This window comes from Colias eurytheme, chromosome 24 (genome assembly GCF_061535395.1).
Source record: "Colias eurytheme isolate Ceu_HAF_F1 chromosome 24, ilColEury1 Martin Lab GWU primary, whole genome shotgun sequence".
Taxonomy (NCBI): Eukaryota; Metazoa; Arthropoda; class Insecta; order Lepidoptera; family Pieridae; genus Colias; species Colias eurytheme.
Window position 1 is genome coordinate 3125171 of NC_143003.1, and position 24121 is coordinate 3149291.

General features: G+C 32.2%; 1 protein-coding gene across 2 annotated transcripts in view; it reads right to left on the reverse strand.

The window, feature by feature from the left end:
- Nucleotides 1–24121, reverse strand: part of LOC149897906 (uncharacterized) — an 86694-nt gene that overhangs the window by 18946 nt on the left and 43627 nt on the right. Inside the window, exons 2-3 of one of the 2 annotated variants that reach the window (XM_090115732.1) lie at nucleotides 8037–8102; nucleotides 130–7437 (exon numbers count right to left, since the gene is read on the reverse strand). In XM_090115732.1, the coding sequence (XP_089971858.1) occupies nucleotides 488–7437; nucleotides 8037–8102 (7016 nt within the window). In that variant the 3' untranslated portion in view covers nucleotides 130–487. Of the gene's footprint in view, nucleotides 1–129; nucleotides 7438–8036; nucleotides 8103–24121 lie in introns of those variants that run through there. The other variant, XM_090115733.1, reaches the window with a different exon arrangement.

Consider the following 24121-nt stretch of genomic DNA (forward strand, 5'->3'; position numbering starts at 1 on the left):
AAGCAAACGTATAGTTTTGATAATCATATTTTTTATTGTATTACCAAACTTGAAACCATTAGATTTTAGGTATATGATAGAGATTGAAGTTGGTTGAAACGCAGATGATTAAAATAAATAAAACAAATATTAGATTTCATTACAATTTATTATTAACATTTTAAGTCGTATTTTGCAATTTACAATTAAAAGCAAGACGAGTATGTTCGAGTATTAAGATTCTATTCATTAAAATTAACTTAGAACCAAGAGTCATTCTTAGGCAGTGATTAGATAGAAGTTACCCAAGGTACATTTCTGGTAACAAAAAGAATATTTTTGGTGATTCTAAAGAAGTATACACATATAAATCTAATAAAGTACAAAAGAGTATTTTATCTTAAACTATTTATTACAACTATAAGGCACTATTCATAGTTAACTTACTATGATACAATGGAAATAAATAACTACACCATTACTATACACCTAACCAATTGTTCGGTCTTCAAGAGACGTCGTCCACTGAGCTTTGTTTTCTATTCCTAATTGAAGAAGGGCTTTCTAATTTTACGACATAAGTTGGTGAAGCGTCATACTTTATGTGATTACTTAAACTTCCTACGATACTTTCTAAGCTTTGCGTTTCAAGTTGCGATTCTTTTTCTGAACTTAAAAAGTATTTATCCATATCGGAAACAATAGAGTTTTCAAGCGCGTTGTTGTCATGAGAGCCATACAGTTCGGTAACGGATGGGAGCAAAGATGGTACAATTTGGACATCTTCGAAATATATGGCCTCTCTTTTCCTAACAGTTTGCGTGTCATCAGTAACGACAGTTGACAGAACTGTGCTAAATTCACCAGGGTGTTTACCAGATACGTATAAAGTTACTACACTCGTATGTTTTGGTGGACTTGGTTTCGCAGCCTTTGCTCTGGGTCTTTTTCGCGTAGGGGGCGGCGTTGGGGGAGCGAGGTCTTCCTCATCTTCATCGCGTATATCTTCAGAGAAATCTTCGTTACTATTAAAATCGGGCAGTATGTTTGGTTTTGGACTATTACTAAAGATGTCATTGTTTAAATTATTTTGAGCAATGTTATTATTACCTAAGCTATTTGACAACGCATTAAAGTCAGATTGACTTAAACCTAATAAAGGATTAGCAGTTTGGAATGATAATGATTGTTGTTGTTGTTGCTGCTGCTGTTGCTGCAGAAGCAGGGGTAAAAGAAGAGAATTAAATTGAGGTTGTGGAGCAAGTACTGTTGGTGTCGTAACTACAGTATCAGTTATATATTCTGTGGCTGTAATGACATTTGTTGTTGGATCAACTATTGTGGTTAAAATGGGTGTACCTCTAAATGTAATGGGAAGAACAGTTTCTCTTGCATCAGTAACTGTTGTTACATAGGTAGTAGATCTAGTTTTGTACTCGGTTACAGGTGTTTGTACTACAGGTTGTTGGGGTAACAATGCTTGGCCTTGTAATGCTAAAAGAGGATTTATTGCAGGTTGCTGATTACCCAAAAGAAGTTGTGAAAGTAGTAAATTAGCCAAAGGTACATTAGCGTTAATTTCTGGCGCTACCGTTTGAACTATTGGTTCTACATTATAAACTGTACTTGGTAAAATGTGTGAGTATGAAGTTTTACGACCACGAATAGTTGTTGGTGTAAATATGACAGTTGTGGTTGGTGTTTCATGCAGGACAAACTTAGTTACTTTTGTAGCTCCATTATCGGCTAATTCAGTAGACTCAAAAGCAAGTACTAATTGCTGATTACCCAAAGGACCAAGCGAGGTAGACACTTGATTTAATAAAAGTGTTTCTATGCTAGGTTTCGCAGTAAGTACATTTTTGTACTCTGTTATTTTTCCATTCACTATAGGAATGGTTACTTCTATTGGAATTTGATGAGTAATTGTTATTTTACCATCATTCAAAACGTTCTCATATTTATTATGTCTTTCTCCACTGAAGTTTTCAAATGAACTTCTTTGTCTGCTAGATGCTCGGCTTGTTGTTGTTCGAGCTCGAGATCTACTTGTTGTGCGGCCTGTTCCTGATCTCGATGACTGTGTACTCTTTCCAGATAAACGTGGAGCTTTAGGCCTCGACGCAATAGTTGTTGTTCTTGACGAGGGTCTCGCTTTACCGCGCCTATAAGCAGGAGCCGAAGTAGTTGTTGACCTACTTTCACCGCGAACTATAAACGGTTGTCTGGCTGCAGATTTTGGTGCTGTTGCCGTAGTGCTTCTTGAGTTTGTTGATGGACGAACGTTATAACGTCCTGGTTTGGGTTTAGCTGGAGCAGGTGCTTCAGTTTCTGGTTCAGGTTCTGCTTTTCTTGTACTAGCTGACTTTGTGCTCGGTCTTCGGAAATTTGTGAACTTTCTATTTCCATAATCAACTTGACGTTTAACCCTTCTTTTAAAACCAAAAGGTCTAATGGATACAATATTAGATCGTTTTGGAGGAGGTGTTGCGGGTGTTGCAACCTTTTGTTCTCGTCTGTCAGATGATTCGTAATCATTGTCTTCTTCAAATTCTTCTTCATCAAGAATTTCATCACTTTCATCAACCTTTTGCTCATTTTCTCCAATTTCTTCTTCAGGTTCAGGATCGGGTTGCTTGAACAGATTTCTTCGAGGGAACAAAGCATTTGGACGTTGCCTACGTAATGACAATAATGGATTATTAGTTGTTCTAGTAGTAGTTCTCCTGGTTGTTGTTGTTGTTACACGTCCGCGTGCTGTGACACTTCTTCTTGCAGAAGGTGTTGTTGTTCGTGGAGTTATTGCTGTGCCTGGTTGCCGGCCAATAGGAGGCCTCCTAAATCTAAGTAATGGATTGTTGGTAGTTTGTCGCGAAGGGCTCTCTGTGAATTCATCTAATGATTCAGTTGCGTTTTCTTCCTGCTGAGTCGCATATGTTTCTGCTTCATTAGGTTCTGTAAAGAATACAGAACTGGATTGTCTACCATTTCTCAACCGGGATGATGCTGTAGGACGTATTCTAGATGCAGCCGATCGGCTAGCAAAGTCCAAACTATTGCTTCGCGTTGAGCTTGATCTAAATCCAGTACGGCGAGATGTAGGTTGAATACTTGCTCTACCAAATCCACCAGGTCTAGAAGCTGGAATGTTGGCAGACAAATTTATAGTCGCACTACTGCGACCAGAAAATCTTCTGCCTGGATTTGATGAACTACCAGCGAGTGATTGTTTTCTACTTCCACCAAAGCCACCCGACGGTCTAACAGATTTTAGTGTTGGTGTTGCAGTAATAGTTGGTGTGAATTCCGGGCGAGTTATAGTTGTAGCACTGTTAGGTATGGGTTGACGTTTAGGACTAAATGTTGGCCTGTTTCTTGATGCAAATGGAATAATAACTGGTGTAAAAGTAGGTTTTTTAGTGGTAAAACTGAGACGGCCTCTTTTTCTGGGATTTGAATCATCATCTTCTTCTTCAGATTCATATCTTGTTTCTGTCGTAGTTTCTGGTTCAGAAACGGAACTTTCAATTACCTCTGGATTTGATGTTAGGAGACTTGATCCTTCTGTAGTAGTCGTCGTTGTAGATGTTGATGTTGTTGTAGTATCATCTATAGTCTTATTGTCATTGGTTACTATTGTGGAATCGCCTGAAATAACAGCAACTTGAGAAAACAGAATTTTCTTCTCTTGTTCTGGCAAAGTTTCAGGCTTTTCTGCTTTTTCTGGATTAACTTCAGCAAACAAATTATCTATGTATGTACCTTGTAAAACTGTAGATGATACAGATGACAGGTCAGGAAGTTTAGTTGTCTTAATCTCTTCCTTTATTTGAGTTGGAGTTATAAACGATTTCTCATTATCCTGAATTAAATTCTTATCTACAGCACCAGTTGGCACTTTTCTACCAAGTTGGTTATCTTCAAGAACCTTTGTATTGTCAACAATATTCGTCACAGTCTCTAAGCTACTCCTTATTTGTGATGTATTACCAGTATAGAAAGTAGTAAAATAGGTGTAGGTAGTATAAAATGTTGCTTTTCCATCCTCGTGTTCTAAGTTATCTTCAATTACAGATGGTTGTATATTAAGGACGTCTAAATCTTTTTGTGAGGGAATATTCTCCACGTCAATGGGCGAAGTGTCAATAGGACTTATAGAAGGTGAAACTTGAACTGTTGGAGTGACTATGTTTGAAACTATTTCTTCGCGGCTTGTTATTGTCGTAGATTTATCCTTATATAAGGTAGTCCAATACGTAAAGGTAGTGTAATAGGTAATCGGTAAATTATTTTCCTCTTCTGGTTCCATTTTTGGTGTTATAGTTTCAGTTACAACATTTGTTATTGTCTCTAACCGACTCTTAACTTTACTGGAATCTTTACCAATGTACATTGTAGTGAAATATGTGAAGGTCGTATAACTTGTTTGTAATAGAAGTGTAGGTGATGGTAATATTTCATCAATATTACTTTCCGAACTTATTTGATCATCAAGGACATTATTATTATCGAGATATTTTGTTTCACCTTTAGAAGATGACGATTTAACGTCAGTTACGTATGAATTTTCCGATATTAATGGATTTGAATCAATACTTAATAACATATCAACTTCCACGGGTGTAGGTTGTGGCGACGACTCCTTGGAATTTTCTTCCAAATTATTTTCTTTCATTGAAACACTACTTTCCATAGATGCATTTTCGTCATCACTATCTGGTGTTTTTCCTTTCACTTGCTTACAATTCCTAAAATCAAATTGTGCTCTCGTGTTTTCTACTGCTAATGGATTAACTTTTGTGGGTATAAGTTCATCAGGTCCAACATAATTAGTATAAACTTCACTTCTACTACAAACATTGGCATCAGAACCAACATAAATTGTTGTAAAGAATGTGTAAGTTGTAAAATAAGTTTTCACACCATCTGGTTTTATACTTGCTATAATATCATCACCTAATATGGGAGTTGGTGTTTGAGAACTGTAGTGTTCGCCACCTTCAACTGATTCTATAACATCTTTATTTTTGACTAAATCAATAATGCTGTTAATTGCAAAGGTTTCTGTCGGCCTGCCAATACCTACATTAGTTGGAGCAATTTCACCTTCATTAAAAGCGTCGATTAGTGATGGGTCCATTTTGGATAGGTCAATCGTGTTTGTTATAATATTCGTCACTATTGATTTATGACTTGCTACACTAGACGTTTGGTCCCCAAAGAATGTAGTAAAGTATGTATAGGTCGTGTATAAGGTTTTATAAATAAGATCAATTTCATTTTCTGCATCATTAACTTCTTCATTCGCCTCCTTGTTAGTAACTTGCTCTGTTGGAGTATGTTCTGTACTAACAGATACTTCAACATGGCTTTGACTTGTAGAAACCCTCTCAGCCGTGGTGGATGTGGTGGCCTTAGTAGTTTGCTCTTCTTCTGGTGTTCTGTTCGAATCATTTGAAGCTTCTTCTTCCTCTTGAACAGTAGTCAATACTTCTTTTTCCATCGGAGTTGTAGGTGGTGTCTTTTCTGTAGCTGTAGTTAATTGTTGACTTTCATTGTCATTTTCAATGATTTCTGGTGCTTCTATATTACTTTGTTCTGTTGGATTTACGTCAATATTGATGACAGCTGTAGGTTCTATATTGACACTACTAGTTTTACATACAAAATTAGTCAAATAGCCAACATTACTTTCGACTACAACATCAGATTTAACAGATGTAGTAGTTTCTGTACTTTCTAGTGGGATGAAATAAGTTGTTAAGTAAGTTAATGTTTTATATGCCGTCGTCATTGTTGATTGAGTTTCAAGACCATCAGAGCAGAATACTTCTTCGTGCTTGTTGTATTTGTTTTCTGTTGTAGTTTCTATTTCTTCAGACTCGTCACTGTGACCACTTTCGGTTGTTGTTAATATTTCCGAATCCATTTCTTGAGTACTTTCGTCCTCTTCTGGTTCTTCATCTTCCTCCGTTGTTTCCGTTACTTCTTCAGCGGTATTTTCAGTTTCTTCTACAGAATTGGTAAAAAGATCATTATTGTTACTTTCTGTTACAACAGATTCTTTAGACTCTTCTCTTAATGTTGAAGACGGAGTGATGGTATTCAAAGGTTCTGTTGCCATTGAATTCTGTTCGATCAATTCTATAATTTCTAAATCATTTGTATGACGAGTACTCTCAGTCGTAGTATACGCTGGTTCAGAAGGCTGTATAACGTCTAAATTTAAATCAAAACCATTATTATATTGTACGCTAACAGAGTCAGGAATTTCATCATCTACTTGATATAGATTTTTATTCATATTTTCATCACCATTGTAGAATGGTCTTTCGGATCTTTCATCTTGACCATTTGGAGTTGTTAATTTTGTTGCTTCATTTGACTTAAATGTTGCAGTTGCAACGGGAATATCAGCTGATAAAAATGTTATCTTAGTTGCTAATGAGTCTACAGGTTTAGCAGATGGGAAAACATTAACTTCGTCAGGATTAGGTTCGCGAACTATATCTGTGTTAGGAGTAAATATGATAACGGTATCACCAACAACTGTCGTAAAATCAGCGAAGCCTTGATAAGTAAATGTTTTCTTTGGTCTTGGTTCACTTTTGTATCCGAACAACTTTTTAGGTGACTTTGTTTCAGGTAATGCCTGTTGCACGGGTTGCCGAGATTCAACATTATCAATATAATAAAATATTGGTGAAAACTCGTTCTTAATCGTAAAGGTTGGTAAATCGTAACTGGGCTTAACTTTAACGATATTAGATTCATCAATTTTATCTTCTTCAAACTCAGTATCTTTGACAGATTCTGGCATTGGTTCGTAAGCCTTGCTTTGCCTATGATGTAAACTACTAACATTATCTAAAATACTAGGTTGTACATATTCTACCTTTTTCTCGTTTTCAATGGCTGGACCGTCAAGATAATTATAGACTTCAAACTTTGGAATTTCATTATAAGCTTGTACTCTACGAGCAGTTGGCTCTTCGAAAATTTGATTGTTAACTTGACTATCGGGTGAGGATGGAGAATTCCAAACTTTGAAGCTTTCTTTAGCAGGTTTGCTAGCGTAAACAATGTCCATTTTGCTGCTAGGCGCCAAATAATCAGTATTTTTAAGTACAAATTTATCTGGGTCTATAATGCCTAAATCTTGCTTGACGTTCCATCCATCAAGAGAAGGGAGACGGGTTGGACTAACAACAAATGTATCATCGTTGGGCCTACTATAGAGAACGAGGGACGACTTGGTAAGGACTTGAGCATAAATTCGTCCGTTATCTAAAGTAGTACCGAGGATTTGAGTTGCAAATTCCGTAGTAACTCCATCCTGGATGAAAGTTCTTGCCGTGGAGGTAAGAAGGCCTATGACCGGTTTGACGCTATGATATCGCCCAATCTTCGAGACATAGTCATTTCTATTCTGGTCGTTAACGAGGAGTACTGTCAGGTCTGAAGTCATCCGTCAGTAGGAAGGAGGGTGCGTTATTATTTTACAAAGTCCATTGAGTTCGGAGACCCCGACCGAGGATTAGATTTGAAAGAGAAAGAAAAAAACATACAATTAATAATGCGATAAAGATAGAATAAAATAAAGGATGCTTATAGATAGCAATATAAATAGGTATAACTAGTTAGCACTAAATTTTGTACAAGTAACTCTACATGTGTTTGATGATTTTTCAATGTATTTTTTATCGACATATTTATGAGGTGTTTAACATATTATGCGATCACATTGATAAACCATCAATTGCAATACAAATAACGAATAGTAAGTAAGATATACGGAAAAATAAGATAGATTATAGAGAAAATTTAGAAAAATATAATACAAGCAATATTTTTACAGTATTTTTGTACAGGTGCAGATACATCATCAAATGCTCAATATTTTTAAGATAACCATTTTCAAATAAATGCATTAAAAATTAATACCACTGGAATACTTATTAAAGATATCATACAAAAATTATTAATTATTAAAATTATTTAATTGTTTAGTATCTGTACCTGAAGTTATTATAATATGACATGCAATGGAAACTCACCCCTATTCTCTGGAACTCCTTCCCTTTTTATTCTAGTCGCATCTATTGGCTCGTTTTCATTTATATCTGTAAACAATAAAAAAACAAAATTTATTATGTTACTTTCTCAAATAAATTAAAATAGATCCTTATTCATAATCCAATGGTTTTAACACTTTTATACCTTCACCTGTATGCTTGTATATATTTATAAGCAACCTACTTATTTACAACCGATTTTGGCCCACTTTAAACGGACACTTTTAATTCTTTGTCCACTTATCAAGGATCAGTGACAATACAATAATTCAATGAGTTTATTTTATTAATGCGTGTAAATTTTTTGCATATTACGCATATTTGTTACTATTTGTACCAAATCGTGTTACGGTTTTCGAAAGAAAGTTATTTACGTGCCTTATCTTTAAGTAAAACGTATCCAATTTCCCATCAAGTAAGAAAAAGAAAGTGTTTTGCTGCGCACGTCCCATCTCGTTGGCTAGTCTCAATTATGATTAGCCGCAAAAACCAATCATATTAAAAGTAAAAAGGTAGGTTACCAACACAACATTGGATCTTCAAAAAGGGCACACTAACGCACACACGATTAGACCTCAAAGTGAGATGAGACAATTCAACTATCGGAGCCAAAAAGAGACAACTGAAGTAAAATGTAGCTAAGTAGCATTCATCATCATCATCATCAGCCCATATACGTTCCCACTGCGGGGACACGGGCATAAGGGTAATTAGCCACATTTCGTCGTAATCTATCTTTTTACTTATAATATCACTAGAGGTCCGCCCCGGCTTCGCCCGTGGTACATATTTCGCAATAAAAGGTAGCCTATGTCCTTTCTCGGGTATCAAAATATCTCCATACCAAATTTCATGCAAATTGGTTCAGTAGTTTAGGCGTGATTGAGTAACAGACAGACAGACAGAGTTACTTTCGCATTTATAATATAAGTATGGATTGGCCATAACAATTAAAAATTATCGACAGAATATTGAAAGAATTTTAAGTGCTCTAATTTTCTATTACTTATGAATGTCGCAATATAACCTAGATGGACGGAAAGTTGAGAGCAAGGTCGAAACATTAAATACTTATCGATACAATTTTTTATCTAATATCTAATATATATTATAAAGGCGAAAGTTTGTAAGGATGTATGGATGTATGGATGTTTGTTACTCTTTAACGTAAAAACTATTGAACCGATTACAATGAAATTTAGCACACATATAGAGGGTAACTTGGATTAACACATAGGATAGTTTTTATCCCGGAAATCCCACGGGAACGGGAACTATGCGGGTTTTCCTTTGCAAACGCGGGCGAAGCCACGCGCGGATATCTAGTTGTGCTTATAATTCAATTATCTAATATCGTATAGCTATAACATTTTGTTCAAATTGATTAAAAAGAAGGTCATCAAGTTCATCAGCACTTCTATTTCTATTAAATATTTCTTACATAACTCTTGAAGAAAGTAATACTATTTTTAAAGAACATTCAGGGGATTTTCTTCCTCTTCCTTATAGCACTATAAATTCCTGTGTGGAAAAATGACAGAGTTATATAGGTCGTCTAGTGCCATCACTTTCCCATACTGGAAACAATACTGCTTAGACATCATGGTAAAGCCCCAGTTTTTAATAACGCATATCCATATACTCATATCCTAGCATTTATATTCAGTGTAAGTAAAATATCGGTGAAAGAAAGTTGACATACAAACAGACAAAAACTTTGGAATGCTTCCGACAGGAACTCTTACTAGGTCAGTACGCACCCTGCATTCGCTTAGAATCGAACCTACTGACTTAGATTCAATACTCACTTATAAGGTCTTAATTATACACTGAAAAATTAATGACGGTAACTTTATGAATAAGAAAAAATATATTTATAAAATAAATAAACAGTTTTGAAAGAACCCATCACCTAATTAAATGACATGACTTTTTGAAAATGGTCGATGGTCTATTTTGCCATAAACAATTTTGAAAATGGCTCTTTTAAAAAATCTCTAGGTGCATCTGGTATTTTATAATACATTTTTAGATGAAATACATATTATTAATTATTATTATTGGCTTCGAAAAAATCACCGTAATGAGTAAAAACTAGGTTTTGTTTTATATCAAGCAAATACTTAATATTTGCCATGTAATATTGTTAAAAATTTATGTATATGAGTGTACATAACATACAAGTATGTATGTCAGTAAGTTAAGTTAATGTTTAATCAGTCACTTTCGCTTTTTTAAATATACTTTATTCTTCTTTGAGGTTATAAAGAATTATATTTTTAAGTGTATTTAAAACACCTTTTAAGAAACTCTATCAAAAACTCTACAGCGTTTTCAGGACTTCAGTTTTGACATACATATACTTATAGAAAATATACGTAAGACTGCTTTATAGATTTAGTTTAAATTCAATTTTATAATTTATGTTTATTATTTCTTAAGTTGATCCTATTTCGAAAGCATTTTCCATACTAAAAACTTGAATCATGAAATGGTGCAAGCGCGAGCGGGACGGATAATATGCACCTATTTCCCTTATATAAGTGGGAGAGAGATAAAAAACTATGTCACTGGGTGAAGTCATTGCACTTAGAAATAGTCGGAACGGGCGTAAGTATTGATGATATTTTGATATCGGAATTTGATATTTATTGTGATGGAATACGAGACAAGATTGTTTGTACGGATATTGTTTATTAAAACTGTACAGTAACAATATGAGATTAGCAAGGTCTATAATGCAGTGAATGCCAGTTTAAGTGAGATATGGGATATAATAATTTATTGATAAATAAATAGCTTTTTTAATTAATATTATATTGGAAAATAATTGATGTAGAGATTTATGTAGGTAAGCTTTTAAAAGCTCTTCAGTTTTCGTGTTAAAGCGATAGCGAGAATATAAATTATTATATTTTATTGGACGTTTTATAATTACGAAGAAACCTCTACAATATTTTATTTAATCGATTAATTAACTTTTAAAATGCAAACAATATTTATACTTGATATTAAATCGTTATTGGTAAATCTTATATAGTGGGACTGCTACCTTACTAAGTACTGGTAATTTGTGTAAAAAATATATACGTGATGAAAATACAGTGCTTTTACTACCACGCAAGAATGTGCTTTCATCTCCAACTTATTATGACGTCATTTTGTTCAGTCGTCAACCAAAACTATGTTTGAATGAGTCAGCAAATAAATCAAGGAAACAATTGACTTTTACGATTTTGACCCAAAATCCTTTACGGCGACAATGAAATGCTTGACAAAACATAAGCCGTATTTGTGTGTAGGTACATTATTTGACTAGCAGTCCGCCCCGGCTTTGTCCGTGGTACATGTTTACGTTTTCTCTACATAAGAACCATTAACGAAATCGGTTCAGCCGTTCTCGAGTTATGCGCTTACCAACACATTTTACGTTTCATTTTTATGTTATAGCTTAATGATAAGATAATAAGTAATTAAGTGATCTTATCGAGACTTCATTTTATATTTGATCGAACCCGGAACCCACCATACGCTCATGACATAACCACTGTACTCAGAAACTGCTATATGAGTTTAAATTCAATATCCCCACTGATAGTTCAAATTTCGCCATCTACCACGAATGCACAATCTTATATATAAAAATGAATCGCAAAATGTGTTGGTAAGCGCATAACTCGAGAACGGCTGAACCGATTTCGATAATTCTTTTTTTATTATATTCCTTGAAGTACGAGGATGGTTCTTATGTAGAGAAAACGTAAATATTATGTACCACGGGCGAAGCCGGGGCGGACCGCTAGTATAGTATAAAAATTAAAAATATAAAATTTGTCACTAGGATTATTAAAATATCACAATCTAACGCAACGCATCCGACACGATGTCGAAACGATATATAGTTAGTCGTATTGTGTAAATGTTGCGTCCCGGCCATTATGCGATTTTAATCGTGAGAGATTTTTTTGCGAAATGCAAATATTTGTACCTATAAGCGTTTCTTCTAATGTGAAATCTTTGCGACATTTGAAGTTGGAAATTAGATAATAATATGTTGCACATTAATATCAAGTATCAAGTCTAAATGAATGCTCTATAATTATTTTGTTTGAAGATGAATACAACGAATATGTTTTTAATTTACTTAGAATTTTAGTAAAAAATATTATTTTGTTTATAAAAGGTTGAGTATATCAAAACTCATTCTAAAATAAATCTACGCACCAACGGAAATAAGTTCCTATCTAAGAATTGTCATTTCATTAGAACTTTTTGCTCCGTAATCTTTTATTAATCCGCATTATATTTTTAGTAATTTCCCCTTTTTAATGTCCTTTACTATGTAGTAAATACCTTTACATGAGAAAGTAAGCAGCTTTAACAAATTATAAGTTATAACTATTCTTAATCAAAAAATTGTTCTCTTTAAACTAATAACTTGCTTAACGTTATTTCAGTACATAATTAGTAATTATCAACATAATTTAATTAATTATATGTAATACAATTGAAACAATACATAAAGCTTATCTAAGATGACAAACGGAGCAAGGTCGCCCGATCACTTAGAAAGCCTGATAACCGGTATGTTTACACAATTTACTGTACCGATTTTGAAATGTTTTACATTACAACTCATTACAAGAGAATGTCCGCTAATTCTTAAACCCTAATTAAGGCTGGGTTCTTATTTTTAAAGTAGGACGTAAATAATAATGTAATTCGTCATGATTCATCAATGAATATATCTTTAGAGATACTATAAAATTCGATTCTGAATACATTTATTGCGTTGTAAAGATTTTAACCGACTTTATTTATATACTAGCCGCATTTCCCTCTGCCCAACTTGAACCCATTATAAAAAAATGTATGCGTGTACTAGAGTACACACGTAAGAAGTGAAACTTCTTTATTATAAAATAATTTACTGAACAACGTTACAGAAATACGTCGAATCACGCGTGGTGGGGATAAGAAAAAGGTGGCGCGTAACGGAAAAATGTGACGCGTAACGAAAAAATGTTACACTAAATTTTTTTCCAACCCCGATAAAGAAGTTTCACTTCAATAAAGTTGACCTTTTATCTCGTTAATAATGTAGAGTCCTGTTGTTGCTGACCAAAAGATTTTAAAATCAACATACAAAAATACGAGACAATTTTTTTTTTAATTTCAGCATATATTAATTATAAGTTAATCGCCGTAAAACTCAAATAAATATCCACAATCTTGTGGTATATAATATACTATTGTAAGGACAGCGTCCGAAGCCGGGATGACTAACTAGTATATAATATTAATTATAAACGGTTTTTGAACATCCTGATTATAAATTAGATGGTCAAGGATGACCAGGTTTTTATCTCATATCAAAAATGACTCATCAGGACGTTAGGTCATCTATTTACAAAAAAATATACATAATACACCAATCAACGTATTGTTGAAAAAAAATAATATGGATTTATTCATTTTACAAATTTGCATTTAAATGTTGATGAATAAGTGATTGAGCAAAAAATAATTACTTAATTTAAATATTCTCATCCATTTTTAAAAATTATCATACGTGTTTCATAGGCTCACACATGATCAAAAGGAGCGTTTGCTCAATGTCTAAATGGCTTATCCGATTTTGACGAAACTTTTTTCTCACTATTAGCCAGGACAGTTTATTTTTTTTAAATAAATCATGTTAATCATACAATTAAATCATCTGAAATACCGAATAAAAATTCCATCTCTGTTAAGGATTAAATATTAATAATAATTAGGTGAGAGAGATAAACGAACTTACACTTTCTCTAGTTTATTATAGTACAAATTTCAATATAATTTAATTATTTATCTATCTATTTAGTTCATTAGTTTCTGATTATTTTTCTGATAGGTAATTTAACACTTTTTGTGTTTATATTCACACATTTTTGTCATTAAAACTGACAGGTAAGATAATTTGAACATGCATAAGCCGTGAAACCGGTCAAAAAATATTTAAATCAAAAGTACTTCAAAAAAGTGATAGTTCTCAAATTACGTTACTATAGGTTTCGAAACGATTACGTCAGATTTGATAAAATTATTGCATGATGTAGAGCGGGTATGGTTACAAGTGAACTCTAAGTTAGCACTACAGCAAAAGTACTAGGTTCAGTTAAGTTGAGGTACGTATATATTTGTATCTATTAATGAGGATTAACATGACTTATTTATTTTAAAAAAGGACTTATTTAATGTCTGTCTGTCATCTGTCTGTTTAATCAATTAATAAGTTTATGTAACCTAACTTAAGTGCAGTGTAAGTAATCTATTTACTTTCCTAACTTTCATATACATAAAAACATATTTTGTCCAATTAGTCTAATAGATATTAAAATAATAGCTTCCCGCCCGCGACTTTACCCGTATTTTCAAAGAAAAACCCGCATTCCCATTCCTGTGGGATTTCCGAGATAAAAAACTATCCTATGTGTTAATTCAAATTAAGCTCCGTGTGGGTGTCAAATTTCATGAAAATCGGTTCAGTAGTTTTTACGTGAAGTATAAACAAACATACAAACTTTCGCATTTATTATATTCGGTAGTAGGATGATATTTTATATATATTTACTATTCTCTTTTTTATTAATTTCATTCCACAGAGTAATAAAGAAGCAAATACTAAATATAGTCCCACAGTATAATTGCATGGGAAGTAGGGAAGCCCACTTATGTTCGTTTGCATATAATACTGTTTCATATACTGGTGTTAAGTTTCAATTGTTGTGTGAAAAAATATGGCTCAATGATGTTGTAGAAAATTTCATAAAATAAGTTTATTTAGAAAGACGATCTTTATTCCCTCTGTATATAATGATTTTATGTTTCAACGACTGTACTTATTTTGATGAAATTTAATGTGATAAACTGATCCTTAAGAAAAGAAAGAATTTATCAAATCGGAAAATTAGTTCCTGAGATTAGCGCATTCAAACAAACTCTTCAGCCTTATAATATTAAGTATAGATTAGGTAATAATTTCAACCCAAGCTTCTTTTAGGTCATCATACACATTCTTACCATTTCCCTTCACAACAATAATTTATCTATGAATAAATAAATATTGTATCTTACTTTCACTATAAACAGAAAAAAGATAACAATGAAAGAATTTGAAGCAAAGAAAGTGAGAACTGGTGAAAGTAAAGAATTCCTAAATTTTTTTCACACGATCAAAGTGATAATTGATATACAATTATTATGTTTGCACATAGTGTAATATGATATTGTAAATTGGTTAACATGTTGTTAGGTTCAGATTCATAGAAACTTTTTTCATACTATTGTGTACACTAACTTGAACATGCAGCGTCACTCGCATAAAAATAAATGGGCTAATCACTATCACTATCACTACATAGTATAAAACAAAGTCGCTCACTCTGTCCCTATTTCCCTACGTCCCTTTGTATGCTTAAATCTTTAAAACTACGCAACATATTTTGATGCGGTTTTTTTTAATAGATAGAGTGATTCAAGAGGAAGGTATTGGTATATAATTTATTAGAATTTAGACAAAGCGGGCGAAGCTGCGTACGGTAAGCTAGTCAAGACTATAATGATTCTAATGCTTTTTTTGCGTAAAAGTGTAACAAACATACATCGCATATTCTTTTGCTTTTATAACACATTCTATGTGGTCCCACGGTTTTGCTTTATTTGCCATAGTAATTTACGCCTAGCTTATAAGCCTTCCTCGATAAATGGGCTATCTAACAATGAAATAACTTTTCAAATCGGACCCTTAGTTCCTGAGATAAGCGCGTTCAAACAAACAAACAAACTCTTCAGCTTTATTATATTAGTATAGATAGCCAAGGCAGATCAACCGTTAAACTTAAATATAGATGAAAAGCTTTTACTGTAGTAATTTTGTATACTTAAAATATTTAACCGTGTAAACAATGCTTATATGGAACGAATCATAGAAATCAATTTGCTTTAGTTTACCAAGATTTAAGGCGTGATGCACATTACATATTTTAAAATGACTTACATGTAAACGTAGTACTATTGTTCGTAGAGTCAATGAGCATCTTAAATAATATGTGTGAACAAAATTAACATAATTTACGAGCTACATTTTAAATTTTACTTTCCAAATAGTTTAATATATACAAACTTTTTCTCAATTATTTGAAAGCGAGACGTGTTATTCGACATTTTGCGAAGAAAGTTCTATATTCAGAATCGAATCACATTCGCAAAATGCGTTCGAAATTTAAATTAGGTAAAACAGATCGAAACGAAATTCTTCAGAGAACTAAGCGATTGATTTTGGAAAATGCACTTTATTGTAGAGCAATAAAATGCAAATTTGTATATCCTTTGAAAATATAGAGCCATGGAAATTCGCAATAGAATTTGAACTTTATTCTTTGGAATAAGGTTGTAATTTCATTGACGCTTTTGTAGAACAGGTGACGAATGTCAAGTACGGACCATCGATTATAGAATCATCATTTTAGGACACTTTCATCAAAGGTCATTGGCGTCATGGTGAAAGAATTATTTACATAATTTTAACCGGATCATGGTTGATTTATTAATGATCATTTTTTATAAACTATCGAATTATGTAAAACATATTGATTTGTAAATATGACTGAAATTTCTGAATGTATAACATGTTAAAAAATTATTTTTATTAAAAAATGACAGATAACATTAGATATTATTTTATAACATTTTTTATCTGTGTTTTTTATTCACATTTCACACTATCACCAAAACCTGTGTGTGTAATATTATTTTAAGTAAATTATTTACATTAAGTTTATAATGAAACCATTAAGTATAAAGCTGGACTCGTATTTAATAATATAAAAGGTTACCGATTTACCGCAGATATTACCAGATCTTGACCTACATTACTGAAATACAATCATTAACTACTTATAAAGTAAAGATGATATAACAATTATACAATGATTAAGTATTAAAAATTGATTTTTCTTCCAAAATACTACATACTACATACACTACTACTTCATACTATTTAAGAAGAAATACTCAAGACCAAAATAATTAAAACATTAGCCGCTTCATTAGCAAAAAAGAAAAAAAACGCCATAACCACGCCATAACCTTAACTTTTTTATATCAAGCCAGATTTTTTTTTAACAGAGACATTTTTATTGTTATCTGTAGACACGTGACGAGAGAAAACAACCTGTATTCGCGCCCGAATTTAAATTTAGAACCTGTTTCGCGCGCTTTTCACTTGACCCCCTTTGCGATCGTGCTGTCCTCTTCACACGTCTCACTTTCGATTTTGATAGTCTGTGGATAACTGTTTTATTGTTTACAGACGAAATAATTAAACGGTTCGAATAGGTTTTGATGGATTGGTTATTTATTTTTTACTATCGCAACTAGCCCGTAATACTTAGTTGTTAAAAAATATGATAGAAAGTTTTTTTTTTAGTACAAACATAGTTAAAAGAGAGGTACAAATTATATTATGTCATTTTTGAAAGCTTCAAAAGGATAGAGATAGGATTAAATAGGTAATAGAAATAGCTAAGAATGAATTTAGAAAAACTCAATAGATGTTTATTTCATTAAAATTAACATAACAAACATTAGAGATAACCTTTTTAAATGTCAACCACATCGAGCTACGGTAATTATATTAGTCAAAAGTGTGTTAGATACACGTTTAATTTTATTTTACCCACGTTTTTATACCCGTAGGTAGTTAATTACTAATTACCGTATAAAAATAATGTGCTCCAATTGAAAATATTTTTAATGTGTAATCACAGATTTAAAATTCAAAAGGATGTAATTAAAAACCAGAAATGTTTGCGGAATTTCTTATTTTCTGTACCTTTTTAAGAAGCATTAATTTTTTTAAGGGACATTTATTGAGCATGTTTTTTAAATTGGCAGTATTAAAATTTTGTATTTTTTGCCAATTAAAAGTGTGTATTTTTTAATATTAAATCGTGTTTTAAAATAAATTATATAGTGTTAAAATACTATTAAATTGTTATTTCATCCTATGTTGGTATTAAAACACGGTGTTACCTTCACATTAAGAACACAATAATTTATCAGCGGATGACACTTCAAGTAAATTATGTTTTCCTAGTACTTGGATATTATAAATCAAAATGGCCAATAGATTTTCAAATTCTTAATCCTCGAAATATCAAATTAAATAATGTTTTCCATTCATTAACATATTGTTATTTGAAAATAAACAAAATATTTAATATTTATAACCTAAGATAATTAATTATAAAACAATGTTTAGTACTTAGTATTCTAAAAAGAAAACTACGTATTTAAAATATTGTAAAAAATATTCACTATTGCGTATGTCCTTAAAATGTCTGTAAAATTGTAAAAAGTACATAATCGCAGGAAAAATGCTATTTACTTAGTCCAAGACTTAGTCATTGTTAAAATTGTCATAGAGCTCCTACATCATGTTTGTTTTGTCTGTCTCGACTATTATAGTTGAGGACAATTGTATTTTCTCTAGCAGGTAATTAAATGTGTACATGTGTAAATGTGTATATTATATCTTAAATGCAATTAGTCTCTTTATATAGTAATTAAAATCAGTCAAAATTGTACCCGCACTAATATTATAATATTAGGAATGCGAAAGTGTGTTAGTTTGTCTTTCTTTCACATCTCAACGGAGCTTTTTCATGATATGGTTTTGAGTGTAAAGATAAGATTAATAAGGACGAACAACTCATTCCCATGGGAATTTCCTTTTCACGCAAACGAAGCCGCGGGCGCAAAGCTACTGATTAAATAACTATTTTCGAAAAGAGACACAGACTTATTAGTCAAGCTTTGTATTTTCTTCTAGGTCATTTTCCTCGCCAACAAACGTGCCAAAACCCGGCCAGCATTTCGATAAATTAAATAAAAATTTCACGTTCCCGATATAAATATCGGCATAGCAATAAATGACCTCGAAAGAACCTTACTTTCTACACAAGAAACTGGTATTAATTTCCTGCTTCAGCTCGTGCTATATTATTTAATACCTACATAAATATTAATACTACGACATACCAAAGTTTGTCTACAACTTTGAATAATAAAATTGTGTTTTTTCCACTTTAAGTTTGCGAACGAATTTATTTTAAGACAATACTTAAAACAGCGCGGCATTTTATCATTTGTGTTCTGTCTCTTTCCATGTTTTTTTTTTTTATTTCCTGTGCAAAGGAACAACTTAATAAACTGTAAATTATTTACAATACAGGAAATTCAATTTATAAAACGAAAAATAAAATAATTTTTTGTATACTATAAAATATAAAAGAGTACTTCATAGTTCGTACCATAGACTTTTCAAAAGCTGTTTTAATGGCCTAGCCTTAAACTAATACAATATTTCTTTACATAAAACACGGTATTCAACATAAATTAACTGGCCAATACATGTAAATAAATAAAATTCTTGTATTATTACGTAATATACACAGGCTAAGGCTTGGCATAAGAATTCTAATAAAAGCTAATTTGCAGCTTATAAGAATGCACATTGTAAATTAAATAGTGTATATTTAATAATTAATAACATTAGCATTTATTTCCTCCAAGTACCAAATGTCCTTCTTCAAACCCCTATTTACACAATAAAATTATTTTATTTCTATTACCCAATAACGTATAAAATCATCACACACATTCATCAGAGACATTTCCCAAACCTATCAACACAAACAAGATTCAACCAAAACGTTAAACCATATTTACCCGAATCCAAAAACACAGTCTAAAAATCTGTCCAAATGTAAAAAGTATACCAAATTGCTCAAATCTGCAATTCACGTGACGTAACCATCATACCGCTATTACGTTATACATACCGTTACCGTCTCGTGTTGACCACGATGTTATCTATTCTAATAAATAAATCAGATAGTATGTAATAGACACTCGCACGGCATTGTTTTTGCAATATTTTGTAAGATTGAACTTTGAATTTTTTTTTTATAAAATTCATTACAAAAATACTCTTTTAAAATAAGTAGAGCGTAGGCTTAAAAGCTCCCTAGCTCTAGTATATAATATTTATTTTTCCCTTGAATATTGAGTCGTTTAGAAATAAATGTTTCGGTTAACAAACTTACATTGAGCTCAACTATGATTATTATAACTGTACCATATAAACTTTTAAACCTAATTTAACCTCTGTATTTAGTTTTACGTGGATTATATACTACAAATATTATAGGAAAGATCTAATAATCGATTGACATAACACAAGTTATCATGCCAGATGTTCTGATTTATTTCCGAATGCCTAATCAAACAAAGATGATCACTTGATGACCAAGTATCTAAGAGCATTGCGCGACGCGATGAGCGACGCGCCGAAGCGAAAAAAGACATTATTTAGAACATATTTCTTTGTGTATTATTTTAGTAAAATGTTCTATAGTTATTAATCATATAGATTTAGAGCATATTTAATCTAGATTATTTTAGTAAGTATATAAAATGTTAATGTGAATGTCCGTATACACACAACGGTATATAATATATTAGTAAGGCGATAAAAACAAAAATTATTTCGGTTATGTACGTACAAATTATTTAGCTTTAGTGCAGTAACTGTATATTTAACAGTTATACACTGTGGTTATACTATGAAGTAGAATCTGGATAAAAAATCAATTTTTTGTGCTTTATATTTTCACGAAAACGTAATTTTTTACCAAAGTCAAAATATATACTTATTTTTGATGTTTGTTTTATTCATTATTGGTTTTTGATTCTGGTATATACATATATTATCGCTTACGTTAAGCTATCGCTATAGCTCTATAACCAGACCCTTAGCAATCATTTCATCTCTTCTATTAGTATTGGAATGTGGAAGAACTAAGGTATTGGCAATTGCAATACCGTTGTCATAACAACGTGCCACATGTGATGATCATGCCATTTCAATGATCGGTGTAATAAAAGCACAAATAAAAGACATAGTTGAGATATTTTGTAGAGATCAAGGTATGCAGGTTGTCATTTTTTATAAGTTTTTCTATTTGTTACTATTATTTACGTTATCAACACAGATAATATAATACCAGTTATTTCTATAAAACAAATTTTTCTATAAAACAAATAAAAAATAGTTACGATTCAAATTGATAACCTAAACAAAATAAGTTTTAGAAGTCCCTATATTATATTTAACGTGTTCGTGTTATATATTATAGCTTATAGCACTGGATATTATTTATTATCCAACGATGAAAGAATTATCAAAATCGGTCAAGTACTACCTAAGATTAGCACGTTCAAACAAAAAAGAAACATACGTTTCAACCTTTCATTATTGGTATAGATTTATAAATTATAAGAAGATTAAGTGTGAAAAGCATACCTTTATTACTTCTAAAGTATGGATATATAGATAAACAAAAAAACATATTCTTTATACGTCAAGGAATCGCATGGTTTCCTGCTAGTACAATAATTAATTAGCCAAAGAAACTTTTAGACCGGGAGATACTGACACAAAATTTCGAGTCATTTGTAACAGGATGGCGGTTCTACAGGGGTCTTAGTACGCAATGACAAAAAGAAAAACGATGGTGTGAACACTGGTACCGGCGGCTTAGTCGCGTGGGCGTTAGTCGAACTCGTCGTAAAAATAGCGAAAGTCAAACGATTTGTAACACAAAAATTTTAGAATTTACCGATAGCCCATAAAAAGAAGTAGGCGGTAGTGTCATGCCATACTTTTCCGGTGTGACTTACAGCCCGCCATACCGACGCAAATGTGTTGATTTAAAAAAAAAACAATTCAACCATTTGTACCAGGCTAACTTTTGCACAGGTAACCATCGTCGTGTAGCCATTTACGAAAATCACCATACCATACTTTTCGGACGATTCCAAATGGTCGCCATACCGCCGAAAATCTGCAAAATTTTTTTTTTTCGCCAAACTTTTTGTACCAGTATTGCATTTGGATTTTTGGAGAGTATTTGATAAAATGTGACCATTATTATATTTGCCATACTTCTAGTAGGGGGAAAAAGTGCTGCCATACTTCATAAATAAATTTATTATTAATTTATAGAAGTGAAGATTTCTACCACCTAGATCTTTGAAATTTTGTATTTATATTCGTTGAACCTCAAACTTATAGGAAAGATTAATGCCATACTGTTACAAATCGTTCAAAATACGAATAAAATCATACAATAAAAAAAAATCTTATACACATTCGCCACCTCCCACAGGTATGGCATTATCACACTTCTATTTATAATCATTCAGGAGTTGTTGAAAAAAAAATTAGAGTGTTACAAATGGTTCGGCGAAAAAAAAAAATTGCAGATTTTCGGCGGTATGGCGACCATTTGGAATCGTCCGAAAAGTATGGCATGGCGATTTTCGTAAAAGGCTGCACGACGATGGTTACCTGTGCAAAAGTTAGCCTGGTACAAATGGTTGAATTGTTTTTTTTAAATCAACACATTCGCGTCGGTATGGCGGGCTGTAAGTCACACCGGAAAAGTATGGCATGACACTACCGCCTACTTCTTTTTTATGGGCTATCGGTAAATTCTAAAATTTTTGTGTTACAAATCGTTTGACTTCGCTATTTTTCCGACGAGTTCGACTAACGCCCACGCGACTAAGCCGCCGGTACCAGCGTTCACACCATCGTTTTTCTTTTTGTCATTGCGTACTAAGACCCCTGTAGAACCGCCATCCTGTTACAAATGACTCGAAATTTTGTGTCAGTATCTCCCGGTCTATTTCAACTCAATTGTACAATGCGAATTTTTTCCGATTTTAATTCTCATCGTATCTGTTTGATTGACAATTGAATTTATTAAATCAAAAAACTGCTACCGCTGCTAGCAAACAGATATGTTCGGTTTAGGAATTTAATTGTTATATGTAATGAATATATCTTCCTTATTGAGAAACATCTAAATCCGTGCAGCCGAGAAGTAAATTCACTTGTGTATTTACAAACTAACAAACTCACAAACTCATTACTATATGTAATATTTCTATTAATAGTAAGTATAGAAGAAGGAAAATATATTATTTTATGCATATAATTTATATTTTTCTTAGTCTCCACCCAAAATTAAACTCGGACATCTTTCAAGTATCAATTCAACTGAACATGAATATAACAGAATATATGATCATATTTTGTCATTAAAGAAAATAATAAAAACAATAAAAAACCACAATTTATAAAACTTTTTAAGCGACGAAGTAATTTATTTATTTGAAACTATAAATATGTCATAACTTTCAAAACATATTATACTCAAAACACAAAAAGTATAATTTATCAAAGCAATTATTTTATATCACTTGCAATAAAAGGTGATAAATACCGACGGTTTTTCTGTTTGTCCGACGTTAACACGGAAACACTGTAACTCAATTAGTTACGCATCGCTGTAACATGTGGTGTGTTACTTGCGCACGCGTATATAAAACTACTAGCTTTCCGCCCGCGGCTTCGCCCGCGTTTTCAAAGAAAAACCCGCATAGTGCCCGTTCCCGTGAGATTTTCGGGATAAGACCTATCCTATAGGTTAATCCAAGTTACCCTCTATATGTGTGCTAAATTTTATTGCAATTTGTTGAGTAGTATTTGCGTGAAAGAGTAACAAACATACATACACAATACACATACATACATCCTCGCAAACTTTCGCATTTATAATATTAGTAGGACAATACCATTTTATTTAAGTGCTAAGAAAACACTTTTCAAAATGAAAAATAACATTTTATGGGAAAATAATGCTAATAATATTGTTTAATCTAAATGAATATTATATACTTAGTCGAAAGTTTTGATATCTTTCATGCGATTTATCTCAAAAACTACTAGACCGATTTTCAAAATTCTTTTACCGTTATACAGCTACATTTATACAGAATAAAATAAGTTATATATTATCAGGATATAAGTTACTTATAAATAATAAATAATCAATTCCTAGGATCAATGAAAATCCGCCAATCATGCGTCTCAGAAGGGTCTAGAATAAATAAAT